This window comes from Nyctibius grandis, chromosome 7 (genome assembly GCF_013368605.1).
Source record: "Nyctibius grandis isolate bNycGra1 chromosome 7, bNycGra1.pri, whole genome shotgun sequence".
NCBI lineage: Eukaryota > Metazoa > Chordata > Aves > Nyctibiiformes > Nyctibiidae > Nyctibius > Nyctibius grandis.
In genome coordinates this window covers 58,336,286-58,354,012 of record NC_090664.1, presented here as the reverse complement: position 1 = coordinate 58,354,012, position 17,727 = coordinate 58,336,286, and the positions used below count along the sequence as shown (strand labels likewise).

Sequence of the window (17,727 nt, the reverse complement as noted above, 5' to 3'; positions counted from 1 at the left end):
TCTGTAACTCTCATGGATGGAGACAGGGAATGTGGGAATGGCACTGGAGTTTCTCATGTTTAGAGGACACCATCGGCCACTTCAGTGCTGAAGAAATTAATCTTGCAGGACAATGTGAGTGCCTGGAAGTGAGGCAAGACCTTTTTCTTCTCCAGAGACTTTGCAGATGTCTCATCCTGGTGTTTCCCTTTGTTTCCATAGTTTGATATGAGTTCAGGGAGACATGGTGGTTGTACTTGTGGAGAAAGTGAGGATCAGTGACCACCACACTCCCTGACTACAAACCTAACACAGGCAGGTACATGAGTTTGTTAAAAAGCAACTACTGAGGCAGGAATTAAAGCTTTGTCTTATAAGACTTATTTTGCTTCTTCAACCCATGGTAGTTTGTTAGAAGAGGCTTCACAAGTCTTGAGACATCCTTGCTACTGGTCAAACAAAATAACCTCTCTGGGGAAAAGCTCATAAGCTCCTTTGTTAAAGAAGTAAAGAAAGAAAAAAGTCTTCCAGCAACTGGGAAGGATTGGTTGGGTGGGAAGATTTCATTGGTGGCCCTGTAGAAGAATAAAAGACTTGGTCTGCTTAAACCAACAAGAAAGAGTGAGAAAGAAGGTTTTTCTCATCCTACTGTTAAGTAGGATGAATGGAGCTGAGCTACAAAAGTGGAAAATTATGCAAAAATAAACAGGCATAAACTGGCAATGAACAAAGTTTATACTGGAAATTAAGAAAGAGCTGCTATCCTTCAGATGAGTTATGTTCAGGATGAGGTCCCTAGGAAGAACAGTTCATGTCCCTAAGTGATTTTAAGACGAACCTCATTAGAGCAAATGGAGCCTGCAGCATTAATGGGGCTAAGAGGAGAGCACCATGTCACTCACAGCTTGCGTGTTGCACTCTTGATCTCTGCTGCCATCCTTACCCTGAGACTGGTCAGTGCATCTTGATCCTACCTCAATATCCTGTGTGCTGCTGTCTCATGATTACTAGAGTCGCTTGTGCTTCCCAAAGACACCTCAGTTTTCCAGCTGGCTACCCACCTCCACGCCAGATACCAGAAATCATCTTACTTACCCTGGAGGCAATGACTTCCAAGGACAACAGAGATTCGAAAACAATCCAGATTACTCCTTCCTTCCTTGCTTCCTCGGTACAAAGACACCAACACAGCTCCCATATGCAATTGATTTGCTCTCATCTCTTGGTTTGAGACACTCAACTCGTCACTTCCTCAAGACAAGCTAACCCACAGCAGAGCTGAGCCTCTCTTTCCACCACTACCTCCCTGCACCAATAAGGGTCACCTCCTCTAGTTTCCTGATGCATTTACTATAAGGCTGTTTTTCTTTACCTCTCAGCCCATCAATCCAGCTCACTCAAGCCCTCAGCTTCAAGGATTCAGGGAATGAAATACAAGTTTCAGTCTGAGGAACATGTGTTGAGAGAGATGGTGCTAAATGCTACTTTCACCACTGCTTTTCCAGGGACTCAGATCACTATCAGAGAGCTCCTCCTCATCCAGCTCTGCAGAGGAGATACTATGGTCGTGAAATAAGCACTTTGAGAAGACGAGGCATTTGGAAATGTGTCAGTTCACCATCTAACTAGAAGTTACCAGCACCTCATCGAAATGCACTGAATGACATGTTCCTGCAATATTAATCACAATAGGGCAGGTATAAGGCTTCAAGTCAGAAAAGCTGATTTATTTCTCTGCATCTGCATGCCATTTTATCAGAAACCACCTTTGCCCACCTTCTAAGGCTAGGTTATAAAATCATCCAGGCAGGGCATGTGCCTCAGTGCCTGAGGTGTCTGAAGGTTACTATTCTAGTACACCCATTCATCACCCATTCATCACCTTGAATCCTGTGTCCAGTTGTGGGCCCCGCACTTCAAGAAAGATGTTGAGGTGTTGGAGCGAGTGCAGAGGAGGGCGACCAAGCTGGGGAAGGGTCTGGAGGGTTTGACCTCCAAGGAACAGCTGAGGGAGCTGGGGGTGTTTAGCCTGGAGAAGAGGAGGCTCAGAGGTGACCTTAGTGCAGTCTACAACTACCTGAAGGGAGGTTGTAGCAGAGTGGGAGTCGGCCTCCTCTCCCAGGCAACTAGGGATAGGACAAAAGGACACAGCCTCAAGCTTCACCAGGGGAGGTTCAGGTTGGACATTAGGAAGCATTTCTTCTCAGCAAGGGTCATTAGCCATTGGAAGGGGCTGCCCAGGGAGGTGGTGGAGTCACCATCTCTGGAGGGGTTTAAGGAAAGCCTGGACATGGCACTTAGTGCCCTGGTCTAGTTGCCATGGTGGTGTCAGGGCAATGGTTGGACTCGATGATTCCAGAGGTCTCTTCCAACTTGATTAATTCTGTGATTCTGTGATCTCACCATTGCTTAGACTGTCATGAATACTCCATGAATACTCAATATGTAGTACCATACTACAGAGTAGTTATAGTAGCACAGATTACTGTAGTTTCAGAACAAATGTACCTTGCAGCTCTCTTTAGCCCTTGAGGGTTGAAATCTGAGGGCGTGGAAATTGTAGTCATTTTCACAAGCCAGTCTGGTATCCAGGACGGAGCACGCAGACGCTCTCTTTGATGTCACTGCTGGGGACTTGCCTTTTGAAGGCAGAAAGGCCAGTCACAGAGCGCTTTGTGGAAGGGCTGCGCCACAGGCATCTCTCATTCTGCTCTTTCTTCATTTCTACTTGCCCACCTGAGCCTAGTCAGAAATCCCAAACCATGACACCCAGCATGATGCAGGTTGCGTTGGTGGAGGAGAAAGGAGAGGCATGCTTGGACCATGCCAGCGCACTGCTCAGACTGTATCCCCAGGGCAAAATGAGGGATATTCTTTCCTGCCTGATACTTCTCCCTCGCCTCCTCCCTCCTCTCCTTCCCCCCAGTCTCATTTCTGATTTCTGTGCAAGCTGTACATGTATGTGGGGAACACATTAAAACCATCTGTGAGGCTGCTTGGCAGCTGGAGAAATGCAAACACGGTCTCGAGGTGTTTATCTAGGGGTATGGAATATAAATCAGCCCGACTTATCCTGGCACCGTGCAAGGCACCAGGGAGACCACATTTGGAATACGGTGTGCGATTGTGGTCACTCTATTACGGGAAGGACATTTGGTGGATTGGAAACAGGCAGGGAGGAGCAACCAAAAAAATGACCCAGCATTTTGGGACAGGAGGGGAAGAAAGGGAAGCTTGGAGGGTCAGTGCCTCTGTAGGGGGGTGTTTGGTGCTGTAGATGCATTTCAAACCTGGCTGTCAGAGTGTACGTGATCCAGCCTGTTACTACTCAGAGACCTTTGCTGGCCTGCACACCAGTGTTCAGTGGGCAAAACACCCCCTGCATGCTCAGTCCTGGAGGAACTGGATTTTGGAGGGGAAGGATGCACAGGCCAGGGGCTGTTCTGGTTGATTCTGTGATTCCAAAAGTCTCCAGATCTCCCTCTGAGAGAGGATAGTGCTGGTCATATCAATCATTAAAATAAGAGTAGAAATAAGGTTTATAATTGCTATTGCAGTTTAGCCACTCCTATGTGCTGTTTTTCACCCTTTCTCCATTTTACTCTACATAACTAACACAAGGACCATTTATGCCTATTGTAACTCCTGAAACCTCTTCCTCCTGTGCATTGTAAGACCTACATAGCTGCTCAACAGACATTTCTCAATGGAATTGGAAGCCCTTGGCCCATAAACCTTTGCAGGTAGAAGCCAACTGTTGATATTTCCTGTCTCTTTCTAGCTCTAATTCAGGCACGACTGGCAAGTAGCCATCTGTGAAGAGCTGCAAGCCCTTGCTAGTCATCACAGTCTGCTGACTTGAATGGTAGCTGTGGGAGATGGGTTGGGTGGGAGATGACATCTCTCTGTAGGGTTTTAGGGCTCTTTTAACCCATCCCAGAACCACAGATGCAATGAGAAAACCCAGGCTTGGCCAAGACTCACTGATTGCATCCATACTAGTCAATACAACAGACCATAGCCCATTTTCAGGCCCTTCAAGCCCGGCATGGCTCATATCCACGAATCTGAACTCCCCCTCATGCACGCCCCAGAAGAACAGTCTTATCTGTGCTGCCATCTTGAAAGGTCTCCTGGTCCATACTGGCCCCCAGATGGCACCCGTAGGGGCAGTGACAGCTGTCCTAGGCCAAACTGTGGTGGGAGCATGCTAACAAGGGATGGTTTCGTTGTTTGCAGGACAGTATTTGGGCCAATGTTCTGGCCCTGCATCACTGAGCAACAAGAACTGAGAACAGAAACAGGGAGAAGCCAGAAAGAACAGAAGGAGATGTGGGGTTTTTAGACGTCTGGGGTGTTTAGGGTAAATCCTGAGTGCTCTGGATGCCTTTGTCTCTCTTAACTTCTAGGGCAGCTGAGGCTACTCACAACCTCTGAGGATACCCTGGCAGGCTGGATGATCAGGGAATGGTGCTTGAGCCTCTGGAGAGAAAACCAGGAGCAGATCCTGCGCTTCTACAAGGCCGGAGAGGGCCTGGGCTTGGGTATAGGTCCTTTGGGGACAATGGAGCCATAAACTCAGATGGGCAATCCACACACCTTGGGTAAATACACATGGTTTCTCAACTAAAAATAACCCCTTTCCCTAGCAAATAAGTTTATTTATTAAAAAAACAAGCCATTTTGAGGCAAGCTACAACACCTAGGACTCTGAGAAAGGATTGCCGATGGCCTTTGCTAATAACAGGTTTGTGTAAAACATCTCTCTTCTCCCACAAAATGTCCCATCTCTTTTTCCAAACCAGGGAAAGACAGGCTTTTAATTCATGGGTGAGAAAAAAAAATCAGGTCTGATGGCTTATGCCTGGGAATTTCACTTCATCCCCTTCCAGGTTTAACTTTGGGGTGGCATCAGGCTGCCCACCATGGCTGAAATGTAATATTTATGTACGTAGAAGAGAAATTTTAGGGTTTCCTGTTCTTTCCGAAAGGCTTTCATCTAGAGACTAAATTTAAAGAAAAAAAGAGGGAGAAAAAAAGAGAGAAAAGAAGAAAGGAAGCCAAATGCTTGTGGGGACAGGTTTTTGGGTTTTTTTTGTTTTAATTTTTTGGGTCTCTGTCCCTCAGTGCCTTAGCCAAAAGTGGCAGATGAGGAACATATCCAGAGACAGAGCTGTGTGGAATCACACTGGACTGGCTCAGCCCTGTATCCCCATGGCACAGGTCCATGTAGGGCTGTGCCATGTCACCCCATGGATCAGAGTCTGTGGAAGGTCCTCAGGCTTAGAGAGGACCTCTACTCTGCCCTGGTGAGGCCGCATCTGGAATATTGTGTCCAGTTCTGAGCCCCTCAGTTCAAGAAGGACAGCGAACTGCTAGAGAGAGTCCAGCGCAGAGCCACGAAGATGATTAAGGGGGTGGAACATCTCCCTTATGAGGAGAGGCTGAGGGAGCTGGGTCTCTTTAGCTTGGAGGAGAGGAGACTGAGGGGTGACCTCATTAATGGTTATAAATATGTAAAGGGCAAGTGTCATGAGGATGGAGCCAGGCTCTTCTCAGTGACATCCCTTGACAGGACAAGGGGCAATGGGTGCAAGCTGGAACACAGGAGGTTCCACATAAATATGAGGAAAAACTTCTTTACGGTGAGGGTGACCGAACACTGGCACAGGCTGCCCAGAGAGGTTGTGGAGTCTCTTTCTCTGGAGACATTCAAAACCCGCCTGGACGCGTTCCTGTGTGACATGATCTAGGTAATCCTGCTCCGGCAGGGGGTTGGACTAGACGATCTTTCGAGGTCCCTTCCAATCCCTGACATTCTGTGATTCTGTGATTCTTTTATAGGCCTGGGAGGTGGCCAGGGGGGGATGGCACTGTCTACGTGATTTGTCCTAGGAGGACAGGAGAAGGCTCACCCTCCACTAGCTAACATAAGACTAAAAGTTAACATTTTAAGGGGAAAAAAAGGGAATTTGGAGTTTTTACACATACAGTGGTTCATTATTGCTGAAGAAAGCTTATAATTTTATCAATTTTCTACCTTTTTGTTTGCTAGGACTTTCCTTTGGACTATCAGCCCTGATGGCAATCACACATGTGACAGCTACACGATCCCACTCTCCAGAATCACTTGGCATGTCTATTGTTTACCCCGATGCTCCTTAGTCCCTAATTCAACCCTTGAAATGCAGCCTCAACACATATCTAACTAAATTGCATCTGGTTTATTTCAACTGAACAAGATATTGCTGAACTGTGGTAGCAGATACCATATTTGAATACCCTGCTTGACAGCTAATTGCCTGGTCTTTCAGGGCATGGGTCAGGGATCAGAAGAAAGTTAAAATTAAGGAAGACAGTGAACTTATTTTCCACCCTCTGGAAGTCTCCTTCAAATGAACATCTCCTTCCAGTCTCTACAAGATAGTCAAACACCACTACTCTCCATACTCCCGTGTTTCACAACTTGCAGTTCAAGTTTTAGGCCTACTATACTTGTTTTATGGCCATTTTTAGTAGCTGGAGCTACATTAAGATCAGCCCTTTGCCACGAAGGTGAAGCCAGTGTTGGCCAGGCTTGTGATGGTGTGGGTTGACTGGGAGAACGATGCAACCACTCACTAGCCACTTTGACAGGAGATGCTCTGGAAACTGCTGCCTCTTGACACTGCACTGTGAGGCACATGGCACTTGCTAAGCGAGTCCAGAGGAGGGTGACCAAGCTGGTGAAGGGTCTGGAGGGTCTGACCTCCGAGGAACAGCTGAGGGAGCTGGGATTGTTTAGCCTGGAGAAGAGGAGGCTCAGAAGTGACCTTAGTGCAGTCTACAACTACCTGCAGGGAGGTTGTAGCGCAGTGGGAGTCGGCCTCTTCTCCCAGGCAACCAGCGACAGGACAAGAGGACACAGCCTCAAGCTTGGCCAGGGAAGGTTCAGGTTGGACATGAGGAAGCATTTCTTCTCAGCAAGGGTCATTAGCCATTGGAAGGGGCTGCCCAGGGAGGTGGTGGAGTCCCCATCTCTGGAGGGGTTTAAGAAAAGCCTGGCCATAGTCTAGTTGCCATGGTGGTGTCAGGGCAATGGTTGGACTTGATGATCCCAGAGGTCTCTTCCAACCTGGTTGATTCTGTGATTCTGTGATTCAAGGTACTTTTCTCTTCTGAGCCGGCCGCTTCATAGGGAAGAGCCCATGAACAGGCAGGATCATGAAGCCCATGCACAGGCAGGATCACTTTTTCCAGTCAAAGAACCAGTGCTGATGTGTGTTTCCATGCCAAATCCAAGCCTGTGCTGGAAGAATGATGCACAGAAATCTGCTCCTCCAAATGTCATTTCCCCTCTTGGGGGCAAGCAGTGGTGCTGGACTCACAGATCTCTTCCATAGTGTGTCTTCTTCACTTGTGTTAATCTGTGTGGCCATTTCTAGCCTGTGATTGCCAAGAAAATGCATTAGGAGTGAGCAGCTGTGAGCTGAGAGAGGGAACAGCAGATATCAGCCCAAAAATCAAGGTTTGGTGCTGATCCAGGCTACCTCTCATCTCTTCAGTCCCATGGATATCTCTGAAATTCTTATTTTTCCCTTTTTAAAATGCTGGTTGAATGAATATTAGAGGGGAAAAAAGTAAGTTGCAGTGCTGAAGTGTGGAAGAAATAAATTAATCTGTGATAAATCAATGCCCTCACTAAACTGAATGGGAATCTGCCAGTTTATACCAGGAAAAGAACTGGCCTGTGAAACGCACTCAGTGATGAGATGGGCTAAAGAGGAGGAGAACCCAAGTACCCATTGCACTGCAGGAAATTTCAAATGTGTTTTCCTCATTTCAAAACAAAACCGGAGGCTTTAAAGTGAGAGTGAAGATGAGAGTTTTGAGTTTCAGTCAAGTGGGATTTGTCCAAAGGTTTCCACCAGTTTCTGTCCACCTGGATTTGAATCTTTGGAGCCTCACCTTGAATTCCAGGACAAAAGGAAATGTGGTTTGTGGCTTGTGCCCTGGCTGAAGAGTAAGGAGATGAGAATCCAAATCTTGGCTCTGCCACAGACTCTCCTTTGAGATCGGAGGTGAGGCGTTGAATACCCCTGTGCATCAGCTCCCAAGAATGAGGACAGCAGCCCTACCAAGCTTTCATGCCAGCTTACATGATATTTCTATCTAAAAAATAAAAAAAAAAACCTCAAGGTGTCCCAAATTCCCTCACTGCTTCGAAAAACACAGATCATTGACTATTATGGAGTGGAGTAAATCACAACACTGGGCTGCAATCACACCTAGGCAGAGGCAGGATCCAAGCAGCCCTCTGCCAAGTGGCATCTGGCAACTTTTGATGAATGGGGATAAGTATGGGTCAAGTATGATCACAGGACAAGATATGACAGCATGGAGTGGATGCATCCACCCCTTGATGTGAAGTGGGGTTGCATAGGAGCAAGGATAGAAGGAAATGGGGCACTTCAAGAAAGATGTTGAGGTGTTGGAGCGAGTCCAGAGGAGGGCGACCAAGCTGGGGAAGGGTCTGGAGGGTCTGACCTGCGAGGAACGGCTGAGGGAGCTGGGGTTGTTTAGCCTGGAGAAGAGGAGGCTCAGAGGTGACCTTAGTGCAATCTACAACTACCTGAAGGGAGGTTGTAGTAAAGTGGGAGTCGGCCTCTTCTCCCAGGCAACCAGCGATAGGACAAGAGGACACAGCCTCAAGCTTGGCCAGGGGAGGGTCAGGTTGGACATTAGGAAGCATTTCTTCTCAGCAAGGGTCATTAGACATTGGGACGGGCTGCCCAGGGAGGTGGTGGAGTCACCATCTCTGGAGGGGTTTAAGCAAAGCCTGGACATGGCACTTAGTGCCATGGTCTAGTTGCCATGGTGGTGTCAGGGCAATGGTTGGACTCGATGATGCCTGAGGTCTCTTCCAACCTGACTGATTCTGTGGGTTTTCAAAGCCTCAGATGTTCAGCAAGTAATTCTCAATGCAGGATTGCTTACACCAACACCTTTCTTTTCTGGCATTGCTCCTTTCCCTGTGATGGCCCTCTTGTTTATGTGGCAGCACGATGAACCAGATTAGGAAGCTGATCCAGCTGAAAAACAAACCTCCAAAAAGACTCTTTCTGAGGTTGATCAGTTGTGCCATTGGCCCTACCCACGCTTGCACGCTAAGGAGACCTGAAATAGCAAATAAAGTCGTGCTTTTGATGACAAAACTGACCTCTGTGTATGCACACGGGTCCTTGGCACCTCTCTCACCATAACTGAGTTCTGCTCGGCCATTGTTAGCCAAGCTGTCCTATCACAGATATAGGTGCATGCTGAAGTCACTCCTTCCCTTTGCCAGAGATACCCTGTAGGACCAGTTCAAAACCTGACATGCAGTTAGGAGCCCATGGGACTCCACCTTCTTGTCTGAGAGAAGAGACATTACTGCTGCCTCCTCACACCTTCCATCTGGCTACCTCTGAGCTGGCAGAAAAACAGTGTTTTATTCAGTCTGGTTCAAATCTAGGTATGAACTCAAAGTGTTCATACCTCAAAGTGAGAGGAGGTTTTCGGGAAGAGTCCTCAAAAGACTCCTTGGAGAAGCAGGGACTGATTGCAGAAGCGTACATGCCTATTTCTCATGGCTTAGAGAGCCATGAGAGGGAAGTATCTCTACGTGTCCACAGCAATGGCTATGGTCTCTCAAGGACCTCTTCTGACTCCATCCACAAGCTGTAACATTGAATGTTGAGGGGGTGCAGGAGAAAACCCCAGAGCAGAGGTGTGAGGGCCAGACCTCAGGCTGCACAGCAGTCCTCTCTTGTTGCAGAGCTTGCGTAAATATCTAGTGCAAAGCAGCTCTAAAACAGCCATGGGGTCAAAGGCCTCTTTTCCTATGACCTCTGTGGTTAAGAGTTTCCCTGGAGAGATGGGACTCTCAAGTCCAAAGCCACTCCTTGTTGACTCAGGCCAAGTTTTTTAAGTGGGAAATTTCTTCTTTCCCAAACATCCTACACCACTGAGCTGTCTGCAGGGGTGTCCCACAGTTAGAGTTGCCTCATGCTGAAGGCTGCTACAATGGTCCCAGAAGGATACTGGCTCTACAAGCAGGTCATGAGGTCGGGCGGTTGAGATCCAGCTCTTGCACCAGCACTTTTTGACACTTTCAGACATAGTGAAGCAGAACTAACAGAAGAGATTTCAATCTCCTTTTTCACCTTTGATGCACTAGAGAGTGAAGCATTGTTTCTAGGAGGTAATCACATAGATTTCAACTCCTTCAAGCAGAGCTGAATCTGACTCTTGTCCCTCACAGGTGACTCTTAAACCACAAACAACTAAGAAGTCTCATCCTTTGATGACTCTGGGATATGCTTGCCTTATGATCTCCCCAAAACTGCTGCCCCTTGGTGGGCTTGTTCTTTTTCCTTCTTTGGAATGACAAACCAAGCACAGATTTGAACATGCAAGATAACTGGAAACAACAGGCAAACAAACAAAAAAAAAGAACAAAGAGACCCAATACTGCTCCTTTTCCAGTGTAAAAGACAGGTGAATTACCCAGACCTCCCCTTCTCTCCTTGTCCAGCTCTGTACCTGCTGCATTGTAGTTAGGCTCTCACCAATCTTTGATAACTGAGCCCTGAAGTCTACAGGGAAGAAGCAATCCCCCTGAGGAGCCTCAATGCTCCTAGCTTGTGATCCTAAATCCCCTGGGCAGGACTCATCATAGAAATGCTTGTTGGAAGGGTCCTCTGAACATCTCTTGTCCAACCTTCAGCCTTCAAAACTAGCATGAGGTCAGGTCAGTCATGGCTTTGTCTAGCCAAGTCTCGAAAACCTCCGAAGATGGAGATCCCACCACATGTTCAGGTAAGCTGTCTTAGTGCTAGGCTACCTTCCTAGGGTTCACACCATCATCATCAATAATCATACTGCAGTGTAAGAGTGTTTAAGTGGTCCATCCAAATCAGCAATCCTAGGTTTAATCTGTGATCAATATCTGGAGACAGGTGGGAGGCAGATGCCACCCCAAAAGATGCTCTTCTTTGTCCACCAACTCTAGAAGGAGCTCAGATCTTCAAGGTCACCTGTAATCCACCTCTGCTGCACACAACTATCACCAACACAGTGACAACCTTGGCTCCAATTTGTAATGGCCCCAATGACCACAACTTTTGCTTTATGGGTGACTTCTTCAGCTGAAGTTCACTGTGCCACTGTCACATCAGGTGAAACCATTCTCCCTTACCCCCTTTTACAAGGCAGATCTTTTGACCTTGAAGTCCTACAGGATGCCATGGAGCAGCTCTGCTTTATTACAGACAGAGAGGGCAGATTGTGCAAACTTTCCAGGGTGTCATGTATGATTCTTGTGGTCATTTATCAACCACATGGGGACAGTTTCTCCCATTTAGAAGACTTCCAGAAACTAAATGTAACACAGGTAGATTGAACCAGGAGTGTAGGCTGCCTCCTTCATTGCATACCTTGAGCCTGGGATGATTTGTTTCTTTTTGTGGCCACTTTCGTTGTTGGTTTGTGGTGGTTTTTTTTTGTTTCTTCGTTTTTTGTTTTTTTTTTTTTTTTTAAATATCTTATAAAGGGGCTAGACTGTATCTGTTCCCTTTTGCTCTTTGAATACCAGCCAGACCAATAAATCATTTCAGGCCAAGGGGTGCACTGCTCCCTGTGATCTGCAAACATACTTCTCAGCTGGGCTTGCCCCACTTCTAACATAAAATAAGTCTGTTTTGCTCTGGCAGAAGTTACCTTCGGAGTGGGACCCATCCATCACATCACTGAAAAGAAAAATAAAATCCAGGGGCAGGGGCTGAGTCTCTAGTCTTGCTTTCAGGTGGCACTGGGAGCTGTCAAGACAGGAATGAGCACGGCTGGCTTCCATGTGGGAGATCTTGCAAAGAGATGAGGTCCTTTGTGCATCTGATGTGGGGCCCATGCCAGCAGGTAGACTCTGGTGTAGATACAGTGGCACATCAATGCTACGGGCTGCTGTTACTATCAAACAGAAGGTCAAATGGACCTGGACACAGCTCTCTGCCTGCCAGGTCTTGCAGAGCCAAAGTACAAATGCATTGTGAGGGACAACTCCATCCTACACCACTAAAAATCCAAAGACAAGGCAAATAAGGGACCTGGAAGGGTGGTAAAAAAAGCCAAGTCCTCCATGGGAGTTAGAAGAGTCCTCCTGCCACCCAAGCGGGTGCTCCTCAGAAATACTCCGAGTGATATCACAGGAGACTGCCTGAAGGCTTGAGATGGCCACCCAGGATTTATACTGCTTCAAGTCACAACCACTTTGCTCCCATAAATATTGTCTGCAAGTGAGTGCTGGTACATCTTCATTGTAAAGGCCGTGTTGCACTTCCCAGGCTTTTTCTTTTGGGTCTGTACTGAGGGAAGAAGTAATAGGATGAGCTCTTCCATCTGGTTGAGAAGGGCACAGCCCCATATGTCCTTGGGTGATTAGCACAAATAGAAACCAGACCCCAGTTTCCATACCATCAAAGGAGGAAAGGTCTGGACCTAACCACTTTTCACCCTGGGCTCTGAAGCCTTCGTGCAAAAACTAAATTTCTGAGCCTTAGCCAAGCAATTAATTGCATTAAAGCTAACACAGTGCAGATTACAGCCTTTTGTTCTGTCAGCCCTCACCTCACAATAGGGTCTAAAACCGTCCATCTCCTTCAACTGCTGGAGCATGAAGGAGCAGGCACAATGCAAAATGCAGATTGAGTTAGTCTGTTCACAAATATCCCATAACATTATCGTTTCATGTGTCCAAGGACATCTGTGATCTAAAAGTTTGTGCATGGCAGCTCTTCTGCGAATGGAGATCTTTCCCAAATTGTAATATCCTCTATCTGCAACCATTGACTCTTTAGACCATCTCAGAGATGGTCTGCCAACTCACTGCCTTGTTTGTGAAGTGCTAGAGTGAATTCCTGGGGTGTTACAGAGGTGCTGCCACTGCAGGTTCTTTCAGAACATCTTAAGAAAAAGTTTCCTGGGGAAGGTTAAATCAGAATTCATTCTGCCTTTGGCTTAGTAGACCTCTTGCAAATTAATTTGATCTAACTATCTATTGCTAATGATTGCCTCGAGTCTTTAAAGCCTTGAATACACTGCTGTGAGTATTGACATCAAGATGATTCTTCCTCTTGGCTGTATTTTTTGGGATTGAACAGGGATTTGCTACAGGGGATGGAGCAGTGAGCCAGAGTTTCATTGCCTGAGCAGCTCAGAATAAATTTTTCCAAGGCCAGGACTCAGCATGGGTCCATGAGATATTGAAGTGACACTGTATTAGGTTCCTTTCTGTTCCAGTTAATGGAAGAGCTAATCACAGAATCACAGAATCTCAGAATCAATCAGGTTGGAAGAGCCCTCTGGGATGATCGAGTCCAACCATTGCCCTGACACCACCATGGCAACTAGACCAGGGCACTAAGTGCCATGGCCAGGCTTTTCTTAAACCCCTCCAGAGATGGTGACTCCACCACCTCCCTGGGCAGCCCATTCCAATGGCTAATGACCCTTGATGAGAAGAAATGCTTCCTAATGTCCAACCTGAACCTCCCCTGGCCAAGCTTGAGGCTGTGTCCTCTTGTCCTATCGCTAGTTGCCTGGGAGAAGAGGCCAACTCCCACTGTGCTACAACCTCCCTTGAGGTAGTTGTAGACTGCACTAAGGTCACCTCTGAGCCTCCTCTTCTCCAGGCTAAACACCCCCAGCTCCCTCAGCCGTTCCTCATAGGCCTAAGTTGCAGAGCCAGGTCTCAAAACAAGACCAAGGGCATGTTTGCAAAGCCCTGTGATTTGAGTCCTTCGCTCTACCAAACTGACCATGGTAAAGGGCTCAAAGTCTGCTTGTCAGTCACACGCAGTCATCTGTCCCCAGCACTACCAACACGGCTGCTGACAAGAAAGGAGAGAGATCACTACTAAATGCTGACAATCTCATAGAGAAGAGTTAGAAAATAGCGTGAGAGAGCAAGACCAGCTAGTTGGTATCACCAGATCCCAAGGTAGGCAGGTGGTCTATAGTACAACAGAAGGAAATGCCTTTGCACGTATGTTTTTTAATGAGGTGTTAATTGGGCATTGGGTGAACAGGACAGAGAAGCAATAGAGGATGTGGCTTGAGGTTTTGGCTGATGTAAAGCCAGAGGCCTGCAATAAAACAAAAGCTGGGCTTTTATGTCCCCTTGCTGTCATTTCCAACAGGAGAAGGACACCAGGTGGGCAGGCGTGTCTGCTCTAAAATCACAGCTGGCTTTGGGGATCATTCCCTCTGCTGGTGATGCCTCCAGGTACTCCCAAAGTGCTGGCTGTGGGAGGAGACATCTCTGAGATGCAACAGTAAAGGGAGGAAGCAATCTGGCTTGTCTCCTTCTCTCAGGCAATAGAGGGAGATGGGACTGGACGCCCACCCAGGACTAGTTGGGTGGGTGCAGGGTGCCTCAGCATACAGCCCCAGTGCCAATAATTAACACATGTGAAACTGAGGAAAGAAATCAAGGGGGGATGATTACTTTGCTGCCCACATGAGAGAGCTTTCTCCATTCCTTCTCCCTCCAGCCCTACATCTGGTAGTGATTTTGCAGCCCAAAATAGAAAGGAAGTGGAAGAATGGGGCTTAGCTAAGCTTGGCCCTTGAGGAGAATATAGAGAGAGTATGTCAGAGGGAAACAGAGAAGGGGTGTTGGAAGGATGCTTTGTTTCCCATACCACTGGTGTCTTGCTGCAAAGGATCTTGGGAGAAATGATGGTTGGTACTATCTCCCGTGCATTGCCTGGGCTTTGGGTATAGTGATAAGGGCAGTAAGCCCATGGCCATGACTCTTGCATCCTCCTGACCCTTTGGCATCTGGAGTTCTGGAGCAGGAGAAAGAGCCTGCGACAACTTTCCTTTCCAACACCTTGTGCTGAAAGGTGTTCCCCATAGCCTAATCTGAAAACCAGTATGTTGGGCCTTGTTCAGCTGCCTCTCTCACGTGCTCTGAGCTCTGCGTATGGGGTGATGGGAAGGGCTGGGGTTGAGCAGAGAGGGGCCCAGCCCCAGCCATGCAGTCTGGGTTGCTGTGGGAACACTCACCATGCACCTTGGGCGCCTTGGCTTTCAGGTGTCTTTCGCACTTGGCCTTGGCTTTTAGCAGTAGGAAGATCTGCTCCTCTTTGGTGATGACATCATCAGCATCCACCTGCAGCAATGGGGAGAAACAAGGTTAAACCTCAGCATGGGAAGAACAACAGGACACAAACTTCCTAGATGGTGCAGATGATCTGAATGCAAAATCTCCTTTGCCTCAGCAGCTTCTGGTTCCTTTGAGACATAGAAGCATAAGTAAATATAATACTCAGGGAATGGCAAAGCAATGTTCTGTCTCCTGACACCATCCTCTTGGAAAATACTACCAGGAGGTAAAAGTACCAAGGACTCCTCTCCTCTCAAGAACTGCAACCTGCCATCATCAGTGCAGTGCTATTTCCACCTCTGCATGCAGGCCTTCAGCCACATGGCATCAGGCTCTATAAACATCCCACTGACATCCAAGAACATGTGCAGAGTGGGCTGCCTTAGGCAGGGCTGTGAGCTGGCAGCATCTGCCCCCCCAAAGACTGAGGGCTCAGGGAAAAGAGGCTGTGAGCATCACCCTGGGAAGATTAGAATTCTCCTCCTGTAAGGTCTTCAGAGGTCAAGGAACAAGAAGAGCGGGGACAGGGACGGTGCTTTACCCAGAGCCTGTTTTACCCTCCTCTGTTTGCTGCGTGGTGATACAAGGGCCTCAAAGGCACTTGCTGGTCATAAAAATCTTGCTTCAATTTTCTGCGGTGCCTCTTGGGTACTTAGCTTGTGTGTCCTGCTCAGATATCCAGGACCAGTTGTGGACTAGTTTTGGCAGTGCTGGGTTAAGGGTTGGACCTGATGATCTTAAAGGTCCTTTCCAACCAAAACGATTCTATTCTATGATGATTCTACATCCATCTACTGGCTAGCCCCCCTTGCAGGCTCTGACCTGCAGGATCTGACCACCCTTATGAAACTTTGAGGTTTGGGTCCATCCTTAGTTCTCTACCACTTAAGGCAGAAGAGTCTCTGGCAGGTCAGGGCTGGGAGGGATCCTCATCCACAGGATCACCCCAAAGGTGGTTCAAAGCACAGAATAGTCATGTACAGAATCACAGAATCAACCAGGTTGGAAGAGACCTCTGGGATCATCGAGTCCAACCATTGCCCTGACACCACCATGGCAACTAGACCATGGCACTAAGTGCCATGGCCAGGCTTTTCTTAAACACATCCAGAGATGGTGACTCCACCACCTCCCTGGGCAGCCCGTCCCAATGGCTAATGACCCCTTCTGAAAAGAAATTCTTCCTAATGTCCAACCTGAACCTCCCCTGGTGAAGCTTGAGGCTGTGGCCTCTTGTCCCACCGCTAGTTGCCTGGGAGAAGAGGCCGACTCCCACTCCACTACAACCTCCCTTCAGGTAGTTGTAGACTGCACTAAGGTCACCTCTGAGCCTCCTCTTCTCCAGGCTAAACACCCCCAGCTCCCTCAGCCGTTCCTCGTAGGTCAGACCCTCCAGACCCTTCCCCAGCTTGGTCACCCTCCTCTAGACTCGCTCCAACACCTCAACATCTTTCTTGAAGTGCTTGGCCCCTGTACAACCTACAGCCTCACAGGGTTCCTGAATGAAGGATGTTGGTAAGACATTAACCTGAAAGAATTAAGTGATGTAGTAAGTTGGGGCAAATCACTGATCTTCTTATTGCCTCTGTTTCCCTAATATTTAGCTGTCTTGATTAATCAGGCTGAAGATGCAATGAGAGCAGATGTTGCCTCTCCCTGGATTTGTACAGAGCAAGTACATTTTGGAAAGCAAGTAAGATAAACCAGCTGCAGACCAATCAGTTCTCAAGCAAGACTTACTACACACGACATAATGAAGGTTAATGAAATCCAGCTTAGAAGTAAACTCAGATTCGATTTCCCAGTGTGCTCCTGTGGAGAGGAACGGTGGATGTTTGAGCAGCTGGTGTGGTAATGGACACACAGATGGATAGCTAGATCTGATAAGGGCATTCTGAGTAAAACAGAAGTTAGTTTTTCTTGCCCTTGGAAAAAATCCATGCTAAAAATCCTTCAGAAGTGGGAGGTAGTTTCAAAACCTCATCAACATTAATGCAAAACAAAGCTATTCCTTTCCAGATGTTTGGCCTGTCCACATTTAAGGCAACATCCCACATTTCAAATTTTTCATTGCAAACATAAAATCTCTGGGTCAAAACCTGCTGTCGTTTATATCTGCACAAACCCTGAGTGATTCCACCAAAGCTGGAGGAGTTAGTCTGGATTTATAGTGACCAGAGTAAAATCTGACCTGAGGCATTTCAAATTATTCATCCCTTGCACACGTAGTCCTCAGGCTCCTTTGGCCGTGCTCTGAGAGTAGGGCAGCTCCCAGCCAGAGGGACGTATAGTCTCCTGGCCAGGATCAGAAAACAAATTTTACTTCCCAGAAAGGGAGATAAGTCACCAAGAACTGTGCCCAGAGCTGGGCAGAATGGCTGGGGCAGAGCTCAAATCTCAACCCAGGTTTTCAGGTTTCCTGAGCCCTGGTTATCAGTCTTAAATTTCCAAAACCTGCCAGACCCTTAAAAAAAAAGCCCAACTCCCCATTCTCTCTCCTTCTCCAAAACTGGTTTAAATGTTTAGAGCATGTCTTCATGTGTTTCTCCTTGGTCAAGGAGACT

The 17,727-nt window shown here is 47.5% G+C and overlaps 1 protein-coding gene across 2 annotated transcripts in view; it reads right to left on the bottom strand.

The window, feature by feature from the left end:
- PTH1R (parathyroid hormone 1 receptor) overlaps positions 1 to 17,727 on the bottom strand; it is a 124,511-nt gene that overhangs the window by 42,876 nt on the left and 63,908 nt on the right. For both annotated transcript variants that reach the window (XM_068405309.1, XM_068405310.1), the window contains one exon: positions 15,064 to 15,169. In XM_068405309.1, the coding sequence (XP_068261410.1) occupies positions 15,064 to 15,169 (106 nt within the window). The remainder of the gene's footprint in view (positions 1 to 15,063; positions 15,170 to 17,727) is intronic.